Source organism: Zingiber officinale, chromosome 7B (assembly GCF_018446385.1).
Source record: "Zingiber officinale cultivar Zhangliang chromosome 7B, Zo_v1.1, whole genome shotgun sequence".
NCBI lineage: Eukaryota > Viridiplantae > Streptophyta > Magnoliopsida > Zingiberales > Zingiberaceae > Zingiber > Zingiber officinale.
In genome coordinates, this window is record NC_055999.1 from 15241459 (window position 1) to 15259257 (window position 17799).

At 32.5% G+C, this 17799-nt stretch overlaps 1 protein-coding gene across 3 annotated transcripts; it reads right to left on the bottom strand.

Moving 5' to 3' along the window:
- Positions 1 to 583: 583 nt before the first annotated feature.
- Positions 584 to 17484, bottom strand: LOC122005391 (DNA-directed RNA polymerase III subunit RPC3-like). 3 transcript variants are annotated; one of them, XM_042560419.1, is made up of 14 exons: positions 17328 to 17484; positions 17114 to 17261; positions 16896 to 17011; positions 13840 to 13927; positions 13580 to 13719; positions 9059 to 9202; positions 7524 to 7634; positions 6666 to 6759; positions 5252 to 5395; positions 5106 to 5143; positions 4940 to 5032; positions 3141 to 3224; positions 1229 to 1381; positions 584 to 791 (listed from the first exon to the last, which is right to left on the bottom strand). In XM_042560419.1, the coding sequence occupies exons 1-14, from the start codon at positions 17394 to 17396 to the stop codon at positions 684 to 686; spliced, it is 1530 nt and encodes a 509-aa protein (XP_042416353.1). In that variant the 5' UTR covers positions 17397 to 17484; the 3' UTR covers positions 584 to 683. The 3 variants fall into 3 exon arrangements, with proteins under 3 accessions (XP_042416353.1, XP_042416351.1, XP_042416352.1); XM_042560417.1 differs by having other exon boundaries at positions 6654 to 6759; XM_042560418.1 differs by having other exon boundaries at positions 6654 to 6759; positions 17114 to 17258; positions 17328 to 17479.
- Between the last annotated feature and the right edge of the window lie 315 nt (positions 17485 to 17799).

Below are 17799 nucleotides of genomic sequence, written 5' to 3' on the forward strand. Positions count from 1 at the left end.
ACTAAAGGTCATAGAAAACTTCAATTCATTTCAAACTAAAATCTATATACTATTGAAAGGATCTTTAATATATCAATACCCTCAAATTTAAATTTAGCAGCGTAATTTGAAAATAATAAATTTTTAAATCGATCGACCTGACTTGGACGATTTAGTAAAATGCCATATTTTTATTGTTTATATAACATTTTATTATTAAATCTGAAAACACTAACTGGTCACGACCTACACACGCACCTTCACGCCTCCCCATCAATTGCCTTTAGACCAAACCCACGTTGTTGTTCTAATACACACTCACTGTAGACTAGTTAATCAACTGGAGACAAATGGAAAAGTTCACCGTCATCCAACCTACTAAATTGATTTAACATGCCCGAGAAATAAGAGGAAATTTTACTTTACCCATATAATTTACTTTATTATTCAAAATACCCACTATAACTTTTGAACCACCATTTTCACTTCATAGTTTTGTTTTATTATCAAAATACCCTCGGCTTGTTAAATACTCACTATCTCCGAAGTTGTGCCCAACAAATTTAATATTCTTTTAAATTGAAAATTCATATTAAAACTTATGTTGAAAATAGGATCCGTAATTCATTATTCCTGGTCGTCCATAATTAACCCAAATATATTTTACAATTGATTAAATATAACAAAAGTACTTGCATTTATGCCTAAAAATCATGGAAAATCATAATAGCATCATCTAGTTTTAAGAGGGACAATTCTAGGATCGTCCTACTGTTCTTCAGATGCTTGAGTTTTTCTTCAGACAGCAGGGCCTGCAAGCAGAAAAAAAGAAAAACCAGATCAATAGGTTTTTTTTAAATAAAAAATAAAAAATAAAAACAAGCCTGTATTGCAATTTTGAAAGTATTTTTCATTTACGCAATCAAGTAATTAGAGAAATTAATATAACATATAGGTGGTCATCAATCACCTTAAACATTTTGTCATATGTTATTATAGATGTTAAACATTTTAAGATAGATGAATATTATGTACCATTAAAACCAAACTATTAATAATACATAATATATAAATAACTTAACAAAAAATCATTAATAAATAGCACATAATATATTAAAATCAATAATATCAAATTATTATTATCTAATATACTCATACTATAGCATTGCATGCTCTATCTAATAGATTACTGATCATCATATTAAAAGGATGTTGTTAGTGAAGGAAGGAGGTATTGGGGATCACGAACCTCATGTTCCTGTTCAACTACGTGAGTAATCTTTTGGTTTAAATTAAGTGCAGCATGATATAAATGGTTTAGGACAAGATTCCATGAAGATTTCTTGTTCAATTTCCACAAAAAATTTTCCCTCCTCTGTCCGGTTCCTTCTACAGAGACTTTCTGCATAAAAAACAAAGATATTGCAAATTACTAAGATGGCCAGAGACAAAAAGATGAATTTTGTCGGATGTAATATTTGTTTTGCCACAAGTGGGCAGAGTTCCAGAAAATTGTGCATACTTACGAAAACAAGCAAAAAGGTACAGGGTTAATGGTAAGGGAATAACACTTGAAGTAAAATTAATGTCAGTCAATAAGACATCTGAAATAAAAATCAGAGTAAAACTTCTCGAAAATGATCAAGAAATGCACAGAAACATAATCTATAAACAACTAAAATGAAACCTCCAACAGCTACCAGTTTTCTGGATAGAACAGCTCCATTTTGTTGTATGACAAAAAATTCTGGCATGTGAAAGACTAACTTCTGGAACTAGACATGGAATCATTTATCCCATTTTAAACCAAAAATAATAGCAAGTATCAGCAACCATCATCCAAATATTACATAGTAGTTAACGATTATGAGGCAGTAGCATGCGAATAACATAAAATGTAGGAAGGAAATTGTGGCATCAATCAATCTCGAATTACATCTTTAGAAATCATATAAATAGAATTTCCGACACAACTATTTTGAGCAAGCAGGAAAATTGGTTGATCATGCCCATAACTACCAACTTCTAATTATAAGCTGTTAGTTGGCTCATACATCTTTGACAAGCATCAAGCATAGTTGGAAGAAGCTTGTTGCCAGTGCCTTAACAATGAAATCTTGAAGAACAGTCTCAAAGTGGTTTGAAAACTATAGCTTCAGTATTCAAGACTATATAGATAAGGGCATTTAACAAAAACCAATCTGCTACAGGTTGAGAAAGGCCCAAGTAAAAGTAGAGAAAAGATACAAGTATACTAAGATACAAAGTGGTTGTTCAGCCAAATGCATCTCAACCGTTGTGAAAAATGAAGAGAAAACCAAGCTAGTAAATTCTATGCTACAGACTCAATAAGACAAACAAAGTAGAGCAAAAGATATGAGTCTACAAAGAGAAAAAGGATGTTCAGCTAGGAAATTGGTAGTAGATATGAAAGGCATCAGCAAAATGAGTCAATGTTGAAATTCTGCAGGTTATATTAGGGATAAAATTTGGACAAGATGAGAGCCATATTGTATGTCAATATATAGCTCAGCACTCATCTTAACCCAAAGTAAGTTCTTGGATTCATTTTAGGAAATAAGGATCTCTCTTTTTTTTTTTTGGTTTGTGTTGTGACTTGTGACAAAGAAGTCTCAACCAGCAAAGTTTGGCCTAATGTCTATGACAATCCAATGACATCTTTACAAGGCTGAAATCAGGTGAACAGACAGCAGTATCATAACCTCAGAAAACTAATTATTTGTAAAGATTTGAATGATGATAATGAAAACTGCATTAAACACTATCCAACTTACCATGCAGTGATATGAGATTGCTAAGACTCAACAGTTGATCATTGTGCAAGTTAAAAAACAACATTTGTGATGATAAACTGTTGTATGTCTTTGCGGTCAACATTCAGCCAATTCTATAATAATGTAGTAAGATACAAAATATCCGAAAGGATGAAACTACAAATATCTTAGTTCCAAAATCCCAATGTAATCAGAACAAAATTATTTATGAAAGAGAAAGAAGCCAAATCAAGCTTGAAGCCTTATAATTATAATCAACCTGTCTATGTAACCAACAAAGAAGAAAAAGAAAGCACAAAATTATAGAATATAAATAATGTGTTCCATTTGGAATTGCATGCCATAGACAAAAAATGAGTAATTTACCTGCATAGACAGAAAATCATCTTTCCACAAGTTGTATAACACTTGCTGTGCAACTTTCTTATCAACTAATGTAAAGTCTGAAATCTATAATGAGAAATTGACAATTGTTATAAATTACAAACATGGCTAATTACAGTAGAAGCACAATAAATGAAGCAAGCATTTCATGAGCATGCTCAATACTTGGCAAGAAAAGAGAAACACTGACATTTGTCTGAAACATTAAGCAAGCCAATTTAATCGTTCTTCTAAGTCTAGATTAATTAACAAGCTGAACATGAATGTATTTTTAATGTTCATGGGGAAAAACATTCGAAAAGTTTACCAACATTGTTTATTAACAAAGCTCAAGAACTGTCCATCAAAAAACAGTATATGTGGCTACATGTGCACCCTCCTATGCAGATACAATGTTCATTTCATCGAATAGACTTGAATATACATGTCATATATAAGCTTATCTTCAATTGACTGAGTTAGTTTATTAGTTATATCTCACTTGATATCTTTAAGAATTCACAAGCTACAAGGTGACTAATGCTGTTTATGTTTAATTTAATGCTACATATTATGATTCAAGTGATAAGAGGTGCAAAGGACAATTATTTGATGATTTAGAACAAAAAAGGTCACACTTGGATCTGACTAAACACAGATTTGGTCACTAAAAGTCATGCACCTGTCCTAGGCAAATAATGATGGAAAAAACTTTTGCTGTACATGTCTCATCTGTTGAGGCACATTCTAGATGGTTGGAGTCTCGGTGCCACCTTCTCTGTGACACTAAATATCATTCTAAGAAGCAAAGAGGAAAGAGGGAGCAACGGTATGAAGGGATAGCAGGGAAGAAAAATAGAGGAGGGAAATAGAGAACTGAGGCAAATGAAAACACTTTAGAAAATAAAAAATGGCTTAAAAACTGATAATTGATCATTCTACCCAGGCTTCCATCCACTTATGTTAATTATATCACTCTGCCAAACAAATATAATAAGCCAACTTAAATGATATGCTCTGTGAGTTCATGTATCATATCGACAAGAAAGCTTGTGTGAATTTGTGAATTGAGTGCATAGTTTGTGTGATATATATATATATATATATATATCTTATTTCCAGAGTATCGACTATCGAGTAGAAGTGATTAATGTGTGTATTATAGATTAGAGAATAACATATATAACACAAAATGCACCACCTAAAAGCATCAACAGCTTATTAGGAAAAATGTAGGATTCCATCAAACACATTTTCTAATGCTTGACATTATGCTTGTGACACCCTAGTTTAGTTCCACATGAAGAATTGTGGATTAATGAAGACAATTTATAAGGTTATATGAAAAAGCTACTGAATGAAGTCATTTTAGCTTGTGAAGCCTAGCTCTTGAGCAAATAACTCTGCCTTGATCCCTTCATTAGACTAACAATTAGATCTATGTTTCGTGTACCATCTTATTCATTCAAGGTACCAAATTTTATTTTCTTGTCATTCATTAACCTACATTGCTCAGTGAAACATAAATCCATTCCATATACATATAGATCAACCTCCTTTGAGTTTGTAATTTTCATTCATTTGATATTGCAACTAAAGTATTATGATTAACCTTCCTAAGGATCAGTCACTTTTTTCTTCTAAGTTCCAAACTGTTGAAAAGAAGAAATTCATGAATCCAGATACAAACAAACTCCAATACTTCAAAAGTATTACCATCAAGCAAAAAAAAAGAGTACTGCAATCTTAGAAAATAAGCTTAAGATTTGTTGTCAAAAATCATTTTATAGAAAAGATGATACCTGATCTGTCTCAACAGGGGAACCTTTTCTATTCAACAATCCGAATATCCTAAATGCCTCTTTCCCATACTTTGTTAATATAAGTGACTCAACCTTAAAATTGAACAGACGTGTCAATATGTTATGTTGTTGACTCTGGAAAAATTGTTTAAAAAAATGAATGTACCTCATCCTTCCGGCAAGATTCAGTAATGCATTGCAACTCTATAGTCATGTATTCAGTAATGTCACAGAACAAAAAAGAATAGGGCTGTCACAACTAGAAATTTGTTTCAGTGAACTAAATTGATGCTGTAGGAAGAAGCTGCATACCTATTGTGTAGTAAACATTGCAATCCTCAGTATGTGAAGAACAATCAAGATCTTCAAGGATTCCCCTTACAAGTTCCAACGTCATCGAAATACCATCAGGTTTTCCTCTCACTTTTTCCAAAATACTATCCATCGATGCTTTAACTACAAGTTTAAAAGTAACAAAAAATTTAGTTGCCTTGGGTATTCCACATAACAAATGTAAGCTCCAAGAAACAAACAGACAAATATGAAAGTGCAATCAGTTTTTGAAAAATATGTTCCTAATCCATTATCACTGCCCAATCTTATGTATTAATTTCCATTCTCAAATATAAGACTGTCACACAAACTTTGCATTCTCAATTAAGATAAAAGTTCAGATCTATAGAGTATAGACACTAATGGAAAGACAAAGCTTGTTACATATCAGTTTAATTTTATTTCATCTTCGGAAAAGGTGGATACATCAAACAACTGAATTGCTGATTTTGTGCATGGACCACCAAGACTTCCAAAAGTTGTTCATGAATTACTAACCTCCTTATGAGCCAAAATCAAATATACTGGTGTTTCACGAATTTCACAAGAGCTCAGGTAACAAAGCCTAATTTAGAGCTGTGGATAAAAGAGTACTGACAAACACTGAAAAATTATTAAAAATAGGGTCTAAATCAGTGACACTGAAGTTGCCATAGACTCTTGATATTGACATAAGAGACATCAATATAATTGTGAGAAATTTGCTTTACCACATGGCGCTAAGTATCGAGGTGACAGAAAAACAATCTAACAGTTAAGTCCCCAAAGTAACAGTCAATTTGAAGGGAAAACTAGTTGATTCCTAGACATAGTTATGATGGAAAATAAACTTTCAAAAATTGACCAGAAGATCTATATCCTCATGTGTATAAAAGCATTTCATATAAGTATGTCATTTGTCAAATCAAACAATGAAATCTGTGACACACCTGCAAGGAAATGGTATTCAGGTCTTATTGTAATTATGCACAAATGTATGCAACCATTGAGCTCAATATCCTTAATACTCCTACACAATTTATCATGATTAATCAATGCGTCTATATATGCATGGATGGATGGATTATGGTTGAAGATCTATAAAATGTCATACACAATATTTCTATCATCTTTTTGGTGTACTACAACTGCACATTGCTTGAAAATATTAATTTATATTATATTCCTTATAGAAACTCCTCACGTCCAACACATGTATCATCTCCGACATAAAATATCAAAATAATTATGCAATCAAATATTAGGTTTTAGTTTTACTCTAAATATCTATAAGTAGCATTAAAAATGGGAGATTTTTTACAATTAAATTCCAATTTGCTTAAGACTGACAAGAGAACAGGAAAGCAGATAAGAAATTATATGAAAAGGGAAGCACTACAACCATAGATCTTACTAGAATCGCATTCTTGTTCGCTGGACTCAATGATCGCTTCCAACACAACACCAGCATCAAGACCCTTCCTTGACCTCACCTTTGCAACACAAACCTAAACCAACAGAAAATAGCATTAATGATGCTGAAAGATGCAGTTGCAAAAGGGTAAAACAGAATACTAACAAGTAGATCGAAAGTACAAAACAAAATTGAACAAAAAGAAAAAATCGAAAAGAATATATCATGACATAAAATCATCATCACATCAGCCGTGTTTATCGCGACTACTCAGTGTTGGGCAAAGAATATGTCAAGACACAGACCCACAAATCAAGTGTTGAGAAGTGCAGGATTTATACAAAGAAAGTATCAAAGGCATATGAGCGTCATCAACATTGCAATGTGATAATAACAATGGCAGTATGGATATGATCTCATGTCAATGTATCTTATTAACTCCTGTGTATCACATAGATGACTACTTAGAATTCAATGGAAAACTTAATTTCCCCCTTCTCAGCATCATGATTTAGCAAACAACAAGAAAATTTTGAAATGTGACCAACATAGGCAACTGTAAATCACTGTCAATTATTTTAATCAAATCACAAAATTAACAGCACTATCAAGTTAGTAACTGTTTTGTTAAATAGTAACTACTAAGAGCATTCCAAAAAATATTTAAGGACTTTTTACATTACTTCATCCTTAGTTACATTTTCTTGAGGCAAGCAATATATTGAATATCACTTCATGAAAGACTCGAAGAAAGAACCAACACATGTATAATAAGTAAAATATATTTTCATTACAGGATTGCAGCATATATTACATATAAAACATAATAGGGCATAAGATACAGAGCAGAATGACTACCTTCTTCTTCAGACAAAAAACAAATTTCTGAAAATTTGCCCGCCAGAGGACCTCAGTTTCAGATATTGTAGCTTCAGTCTCTTCATCTAACTCTGTAGACTCAAATTTACGCTGCAAAATAATAGATTACTCGCAAATAAGTGGCAATCATGCAACCAGGCTAGCCATCTTAAATGCATACAGAAGGTGTCAATTGATAAGTTGGTAAAGACTTTGGAAATTGTTGCAAAAGTTCTATGTTCAAACCTGGTCTTCACCAAACGGGATTTGCTTCCACATATATCCAAAAAAACAGAAAACTTAATGCAAACAATAAATGGCAATGTGTGCAAACTAATCTTGGTCATTTGATAGATCTCATCCCGCCATTGAGCATTACAAAGGCTATCACTAGAATACAAAAGCATACAAACTCCAATCTTCATTAGTGTCAACATTTTTCTGTATTTAATGGAATCACCTTGTTTAAGTGTAGGATTGATAGCTCATCTATCTATTGACATTCTCGTCACATAACAATTTTCCCACATTACATATCATATTTACAAAACATCAAATAAAATATTAAAGATTAGCAAAATAGTTATCAGTGAACATGGCACAGAAAATTAATGACCAAATGAAGAGCAACAAGAGACAATACAAAAATCATTAGGTTATATAATTTGTTGTGCAAGCTGTAGAGGCATGTGTAAAATGTTTGGCTACCTTTTGAGGAACAGGGTAAGAAACTTCCACAAACCTAGTTTAATTGGAAAGAACCAGGTGAGCATTGCTACTGGTGATAGAATACACTCATAAATCAAGGACATATTCCACCATTATGTGGATAGCATTCATGAAAGCATAACAATTGAATATTTTGATTTTTGCTAGCAAAATTTATATATGATTGACATTAATAAAGATTAGTTCATCTACACACACGGGCATAGAATTCCCAATAACATAATAAGTTCCAAAGTTATTGGAAGGACCACAATCTTGGACTATCCACATTCAACAATTATGACTGGGAACGCCTCGAAGGTATGTGGAACAAGCAGTGTTAGAGCAATCACTCACGATGGAATTAAGTTTATTGAGCCAGATTCCAAATATAGTGTATTCTTGCTGATTGTTTCATCATCTTGTCAAAAAGAATAGAAAACTATTGAAGCCTCACTTTGTGAAAGCATGAAAATAGTTTCAACTGTGTAAAAACTTATAGACACAGTTGCCTATTTAACATCAATATATCCAACTTCAACTGTTCAACATGTATATAATTTTTAGGAAACAAGATGTCATGTTCTTAATTTCATTCATCATCATTTAAGCATGCACAATCATGAGTAGACAAAAAGATGTATGCACAATCATGAGTATTGATATTTGCATATTAAAGAAACCAAAGTTAACATTTTGCAAGATATATAAACACAACAAAAAAGGAAAATAGCCCTGAAAATGACAACCAGTCTCACAATGCAGGCAAAAAATTTCCTAATAAATCAAGTTTCACCAGAAGACATGGATTAGCTACAGAGGCCAACCTTATCACCAACTGTGACATCCTGTTTATCTTCAGTGACTGAAGCGTCAGTTCCAGTATTAGGAATTTCAGAAAATCTTTCAGCATCAGTGAGGCTTGCAGCTATTACAACTTGTTGCTCGAGAGAAAGAATCTCTTCCCTGAATTGTAGAACAAAATGAACTACATATATAAGCTTCTAGTTTAACCATAATGATAACAAATGCAAGAATTATGGACAACAAGATGCAAGGAAAACATAAGCAATATGACCTCAAACAAAAAAAAAAGCCAAAAATATATTCTATAATCTGTAAAACCATACTTCGGTTTCTTATTTGGGGAATCTTATGCACTACTCTTCTAATGGATCAAACTAGGAAAGTTATGTCTAGTCAGAACATCAGAATATTTGAGAACAAAACACTCACAAAATACAATATCCATAAAAAAAAAATAGTAAAACAAAAATTCATTTTGACACATTACACTAAAAATGTTGTAAGAAGAAACATAACTAAATATCTGCACTGTCTTGCAATTACACTACATGGGAAATCCTATCCTAGTGGTCAATGTGACTTTTACCTCAAATAAATTAATCTTTTTAAAGTTCCTTTCAACAAGGATTTGGGAGGAGCGTTAGAATGTAAAGTACATGAAGTTAACATTTTGGATTTTATATATGTAAGAAACAAGTTGGGTATTCTTAGCCAAAACATTGCTATCAGTATTCGTACAATTAAATCTGCTAAAGAAAATAAGAAATATTGGATGGTGTTGTGGGTGAGGAATTTAAAATATCATACTCATGCACAATAGGGCAAGATGCAATTTCATACGGTTAGGTCATAGGTGCAACAAGATTATGCCAAGCCTCCAGCTAAACTAATTCAAGATAAAGAAAACTAAAGTGCCATCAATTTGATGCACTTGCAATTGTAAATCATATAAAAAGGAGTGACGGCCTACATATCACATCATCTCAACATATTTGGTTATTTTCACTAAATTCGAGAATAAAAAAATCCTTTCAAAGTGTTCCCAAAGTATTTTGCATATGAACCAGAGTAATTCAAATAACATAAATCACAACTTAAAGAAATGCATGTCAACCAACCTGAGCAACAAAACAAAACAAATAAATTGTGAGTCTCAAATATTTTGAGATTAGCTATTAGGATTTATTTGGCATTAAGCAGATACACTTAAGTAAAAAAGTTCACAAGATGACGAGTTTGTTGAAAGTTTTACACTAATTGTCAAGGCCTAACCAACCTTCCACCTTCTCATTACATGTTTGGAACCACTATGGTGATGACCTAAGCAAGGTTTAAAATTTCGACCTGTGCCAAAGTTTGAATCCCAAATCGGAACGATACAGTTTTGGTACCGTATAATGTCGTGCCATCATGCCGTGCCAATATAGTTCGATATATATATATATATATATATCATGTAACTTAATAGCATATATTTATCAAAACTTCCGAAATAAAGGATAGTTAATTTAAAATATTTCCTAGGCGTAAAAAGTATATTAATATTCATAATTCTAAACCTTGATTCTAAGATTAAAAATAATAAATTATTATCTATAATAATTATTTAAATTAACACAAAAATCCTAATTTTTATATATAATTATAGTTTATATATATATAGCTTATATTGCATTTTAAAATCAAATTATTTAAAATTTTTATATATTTTAATTTTTTTTTAATAATTATTTTTTTAGAATTATTTATAAAATTATTTTACATATTTTTATAAAATTTTAGTCTATTTTTAAAATCGCAAAGGGGCGAGACGACGAGAAAAAATCACGAAAGGGAGGAGAGGCAGATCGCGAATCCGTGAGGAAAAGTTGGATTTTATTAAAATTTTTAATTAAAATCATTATATTATATATATAATTTCTAATTAATTATTATATAAATTAAAATATATATTATATAAATTAATAATTAATTAAATAAATTGTTAATTAATTAATATATTATAATATATAATTTTATTATTTTTATTAAAAATATAAAAAAATAAAGTAAAAAAAAATAATTTATATAATATATAGTTATGTAATTTAAAATAATTTTAAAATCAAACTTTAAATTATTTTTATAAATTAAAAATAGATTAAAATTTTATAAAAATATTTAAAATAATTTTAAAATTTTATAAATAATTCTAAAAAATTAATTGTTGAAAAATTTAAAAAATATATAATTTTTTAAATAAATTTGATTTTAAAATGCAATATAAGCTATATATATATATATATACACACACACACACTATAATATTTAATATATATTATTTAGAATATTTATAAACTATAATTATATAAATTAATAAATAAATAATTTATATAATTATTATATATAAATTAGGATTTTTGTGTTAATTTAAATAATTATTATAGATAATAATTTATTTATTTTAAATCTTAGAATCAAGGTTTGGAATCATGAATATTAATATACTTTTTACACCTAGGAAATACTTTAAATTAACTATCCTTTATTTCATAAGTTTTGATAAAGATATGCTATCAGGTTACATAAAATTAATATACAACTTAACGATTTCCTATGTTGCGGACTATACGTCACGCGACTGTGCGAACCCAATGCGCCTAGATTGAATCCAAGCAGGCGCCCTGGATTCAATCCAGGCGCCCTGGATTCAATCCAGGCGCCCTGGATTCAATCCAGGCGCCCTGGATTCAATCAGAACGTTTTTTTTTTGTTTATTTTTTTGGGATATATTATATGTATTTAGGGTTCAAGATTTTAGGATTTAGGAGTTGGGTTATAATGAGTTTGAACGAATAAGATTTTCCCTCTAGGGTTCAGGCTTCCCTCTTGGATTATAGTGTTCATGATTAAAAATTTTAGATGTTCACCGAGTATATTATATGTATTTAGGGTTCAAGATTTAGGAAATGTTGATTTTTAAAAATTAAAAAATAAATAAATTGAGGCGCCTAGATTTGATGCCTCAACTTTGTAAAAAAAAATTGACGAAGGCGCCTCCAATGCATTGAAGGTGCCTCGAGTCGGGGCGCGCACAAATCCACAGCAAGCGGTCCACAACATAGCAATTCTCAGACAACTTTATATATATATATATATATATATATAAACCGTATCGACACGGTACAGTACGGTTCTAAACCGTATCATTCTGGTTTAGAACCGAAACCTTAGCACAGGTCAAAATTTTAAACCTTGGTTCAATCAATAACTCATAGATGACTTGGAAAATATGAACAAAGATTGATTTAGTTCACATAATCATTAGGCGACATAAGCAAATGCAATTCAGTTTGACTACACTCATACTAAGCAGTGTATGCAGTCACTCAAAATAACGGGGAGAACAAAAGCAAAACATTCAGGAGCCTTCAAAATCTTCTATATAGGAAGAGTATGATTCATTAGCATTCATCTTTAAGAACTACATGACCCTCAAAGTGAAGGGATGCTAGTCCAACAATCTCTATTTTCAGATAATACCACCACAATGGTCAGCCATCCTAGGTAGAGTGTTAACTCCATTCCAATGAATGGTTTTAAAATCTTCAGAACCACTGATTCCCAATGTTAATAGTCTAGGCATTATTGTCATGCAAGCCCATTTCCCTATCTTGAAAATTGCTCTCATAATCTAAGAGTTGTGAAGGCACGATCAAGTTCCCCTAGATCTTGCAGCAAAGTCACAAGTTGTTGGGCCCTTGCATGTTCTTCCTAAAACAAGTTCTTTTAACTACTCAAGAAGGTTGAGTTGTTACTCAAGAAACCACTCAAAACTAGTTTGATAGATCCATATATAACATTTTTCTTTGTTTGACATTGGTTGGCAATCCAATGCAAGCCTACTCCTTTATCCGGATTTGGGACCGGCCATGGTGGAGTTTATTCGCCATGGGTGGAGTCTGGATTAGGCCATTGGACGAACTTCTACAAACATCAAGAGAACTCATGGACCCCAAATACTCAAGAATCCGGGAAATGAAAATTGTAAAACATCATAATTCTTTCTATTATTGTATGGTTTATATAAAGGAGCAACTATTACACCTCGCTACATCAATTCCATGACAACCACATAAGTACATATATCATATTCGTTGAGTGACTACCGCAAGCACTACAAAACCACTATATCTACTACTTCCATCACAAAAAAGGGATCTACTATATCCACTTCAGGATACGATACTTTGAAGTAAATTTTGCGCTTACAAATTTAAAAGTCGTATGAATGAAAATTCCTACAAATTTGACTAGAAAAGTTGACGAAGCACGATGAGTTACTTGCAACATCTATAGCCATGGGATACTCATCTTAGGATGATCCTTTTGTCAATGGATGCTCCTATGACATTCCTAGTCTCTAAAGGAGGAGATCCAATTATGTAGGATTTGCTAAATTGGTCCAAATTGGCTTACTAATAGGATACCCAATACAATATTTGATTAATGATGATAAGCAAAGAAGAAAATTTATAAAATATCTATGATTTTAAACTTATCTTAGAACTGCGTTTCCTTGCTGGAGCTGCTTCCTCTGAGGGTGCTATAAAGGGTTCAGGCCTGGGACATCGTTCAACATAATGTCCATGTACTAATTTACTGAAGTTTTTTCTCAAAACATCCACATTGCATGAACTGCCTAAGGAACATTCACAATTTTTGAAATATTCAATGTACACAAAGCTAATAGAGCTCCAAGGAACTTTCAAGAAAAAACATTTAAAAAGATATGAATTGTGAGGTGACATATTCAGCCTACCTTCTGACTGCTTTGAAGTTGCCCGTACCATGAGCTGATCAAAAGTCAACCTACCATATCCTAGTATACCCTGCAGAAGAGTCTCACACTGCAACAAGTGTGGAAAATGATATCATTTGTCATATCAAAATTAGAACAAACAACAGGGTTTGTTATATCATGCATTTGATTAAATGAACTGAACTGTTTTAACATGAATATTTCTTGTGAAATTTACTTAGAGATATGGTAGAGTCCATTATATCAAAAAAAACAATAAATTTATTCTTTAGGCTAAGAAGAGAAAATTATCTAAATAAAAATAACTTCAATATAATTATTTGATGATATAACACAATGTGAAAAAATAGGACATGTAACAAGAGATTTGGATGGATTAAAATGATGAAGAATCTTCTGTTCACCATCTAATATTCCACTTTTTTGCAAGTTCATATAGCTATTCATAGTATGCTACTTTGGAATAATTCATTCATCATCCAACTATGCCATGCAACATGTTAGGGAGTCCTCTCCACATGAACTGAACTCAGGAATGATCAGCCAATCAATTAAAATTAAAAATTCAGCACTTAGTTATGATTGTTTAAATTAAGGCTGGATTATGTAATTGAGACCAAATGGATTTCCTGTGTCATGATGTAACTCTATAAACAGAATAATAAGAAATACAAAAAACAACAAATTTGATGTCTTGACTCCAACTCATTCATTTTCTAGAATGTTAAGGCTCCTTGATGTATCTCAGCATGACTGCTACTTACATGAAAATCTCAAACAAAGAGGATATATAATCTGAGATGCTAAGCTTTTGAAGAATTTCAAAACTACAGTCTAGTAACAATAGCACTAAAAAAACATAACCCTAATAATGTTAATAGGACAAGGCAAGTTCTGGTGTATTTACTCAGAGAAACAACATTATAAAGTCTTGCAATGTTTAATTGTTACTGCTCGACAATAAAATGTGAAGGAATGGTGGTGAACCCTTTACATGAAAAATTTACAATGCAAATTCTTAGTAAAGATCAAAATAGATTTGGCATGGCAAGTGCAAGCACAACCATTGTTGTGTTGTCAGCTATATTTTCAGCCATCATAAAAGTCTCAGGACAGATGACGCCAACGGAACCACAAGTAACAATTTAAGAAAGCCAGCAAGCTAAGAAAACCATTAAAAGGCTCTGTTAGGCATAAAACAACAATTAAATAAAAAGAAGTTTATAAGAGAAAGCATCATAAAGACAGCAATAATAAAATACATATGTGGCGATGAAAGGACTTTCTGGAGATAGAAAATCATGACAAAAGATCTAGTCTAACAACATAGAAGGGGTCACATGGTGTGGAAATTGATTCAGGAGTGGAGTATTGCAGTTCCTAGAGAACATAAAAATCCAAGGCAACAAGGTTACCCTACTTTATTCTCTAAGCCCTAAACCTTACCCTACAATCCCTTAACTCTAAATATTTATTTTTTGTGAAAGTAAAATTTTCAACTCTTTCTCCTTTTCTAAGAAGGGAAGATCGATTTTCTCTTTCACTCTCAAGTCAAAATGCAAAAGAACCAAAACTCTCATTGTTCACTATCGTGGAGGATGGATAATCTTATCTCACACTATACAATAACAGGCTTCAATAGAGGACATTTCCAATGTACACACAACTTCCTTAGTATGAAACAACAGCAAATTGACTCATTTATTAGGATCACGAATGAACAAAGAGCATCTACATTGTTCTAACATATCTCAATAGTATACCTTCACTTTGAGGAGGAATGCATCCTCGCCAACTTCTCCATATGAGTGGGCAGATACAAAAAACTAAATCAAAGTGGCCCTGAAATTTAGGCCATTTTGGGTTTCAAGGATAACATAACACTGGATTTCATGTTTACGTTGAATTTTAAGTGTTAATATAAAACCAAAAAAAAAAAATCAAACCCAAAATGTTTATTCATTGTTAATATCAAATAACCGGTGTAATGGTTAAGTTGTTGTCGTATGACCTAGAGGTCACGGATTCGAGTCTCGGAAACAACCTCTTGCAAAGCAAGGTAAGGCTACGTACAATAGACCTTTTCTAAGACCCCGCATTGGCCGGAGCTTCGTACACCGAGCTTCCCTTTAATATCAAATAATACCCATGTGATGTGTAATAATAATATATATAGTATGTTAAGTACGAAGTGGTATGATAATAACTATTATGAATGCCAAAAATCCCCAAAAATCCAATAAAACATGAATCTTGAGTTGAACTGAATCAAAAGAATTGAGTTTGAATTTTTTATTCTACATCATACTTTGTGCTTGGTTTGAGTTTTTTACACCCCAAAGGAAGCCAGCTCAGGGCCCTTGCTCACCCTATTTTTGTACTCCTTGTCAGCAGATCCCATAGGGATTTTGATGATTCCAAAACTACGAACATCACCGACGTAAATCAACCCCATAATAGTACCTCCCTACTGCTGCCTTGATCCAAGACTTTCAACAATTAAACTATAGCAATGTTGCCCCCGATTTTGTGACAGAGGCTGTGCATGGTCTAGAGGATGTGTGTGGTCTTCAGGGAGGAATGGTGTTTGTGGTGCATTTTCCACATGGAAATAGATCATGATGAACCAATCAAACAGTTACAATCAAGGCTCGGCACTTAATTAAATAAAACTAGGTAAGGCAATTGAGACTATCAAGAATATAAATGTAGAAACTGCTCTCTTTTCTAGCAGCTAAAGCTATGTGGATAAATCGTTAGCAACTTTAATATTGGTGGCATAAATCGTTAGCAACTTTAATATGGAACCAAAGAAGAAGGTTAAATAAGGTTAAGGAATTCTCCTATGAGTCCAATCTATTTTTTTGCGCTTCTCTCTGTCTCTTGACGCTCCGCTCCTCATCCCTTTGAGCTCTCTGCCGCTTCCAAAATAAAGAAGCAGAGAACAGGAGGGTCGATAGTGATATCTCTTTCAATTCTATGAAGGGTCTACCCTAAGCTCTCCTGTAAAACTAGAAATTTTAACCCGACAAAATTAGGAGAAGAAAAAAACTCACCTGTACCCCGAGATCCCCTTTGACAATGGCCAAGAATTTTGAGAAACGCATTCGGTGGAGGATGTTATCGAAGAGCGCCATGTACTGCGTCACCGTCTTCGTCGCCCCACCCGCCCCTGCCGCCCAATTTTCAAAACAAATAAGGTCGACCAACAACTTTGCCACGAGTTAAGAGGAGACAAGGGGAGTAGAAATCATCTATTCACGACAGTTCGCACCTCCTCTTGGAACGGAGAAGGCTTGGACGCAGTTGTGCTGGATAAGGACAAGGAGGCAGTTCTTGACCTGTGAGTTAGAGAACTCCGTGGTGCGGACGATCTCTTGAAGTGAGAGGCTTCCTCTCTTCAGCAGGCAACTGCAGACCTTCTAATAGGGAAAGAGAGAGTAGATGAAGAATATGAGACAAAACGAAGGGGGAAGAGGAGACCTTACAGCTACGAGGTCGCCGAAGTGCGCGGTGATGACGCAGACTGCGAGATTGACGCCGTCTTGGCTGATCATGGCGGCGGGGTGGCGGGGCGGCGGTGGCAGCGGCGCGGCGAACGTGAGGTTGCTTCCGTGAGATAAACCTTCTTAATCTAGGGATTTATATTTCAGAAAATATTTATGTAAATAACTCATTGTTAATTATATAATTTAAACATATGAAATGAAGTAAAATATAGAGAATGACTGATATAATATTAAAATAATAATAATAATATAATATGGGAAATATATATTAAAAAATTATAACGCATAAAAACTATATAAGAATTTGAATAAAAAAACTAATGATAAAATTATATATATATATATAAATTAAGAATTAAAAAAAAACTAAAAATGCCTATTGTGTTTTAATCGTAAGCTATCAGTCATGCTTTCTGTTTTTTTTTACGTTAGTATATCTTAAACAATTCAA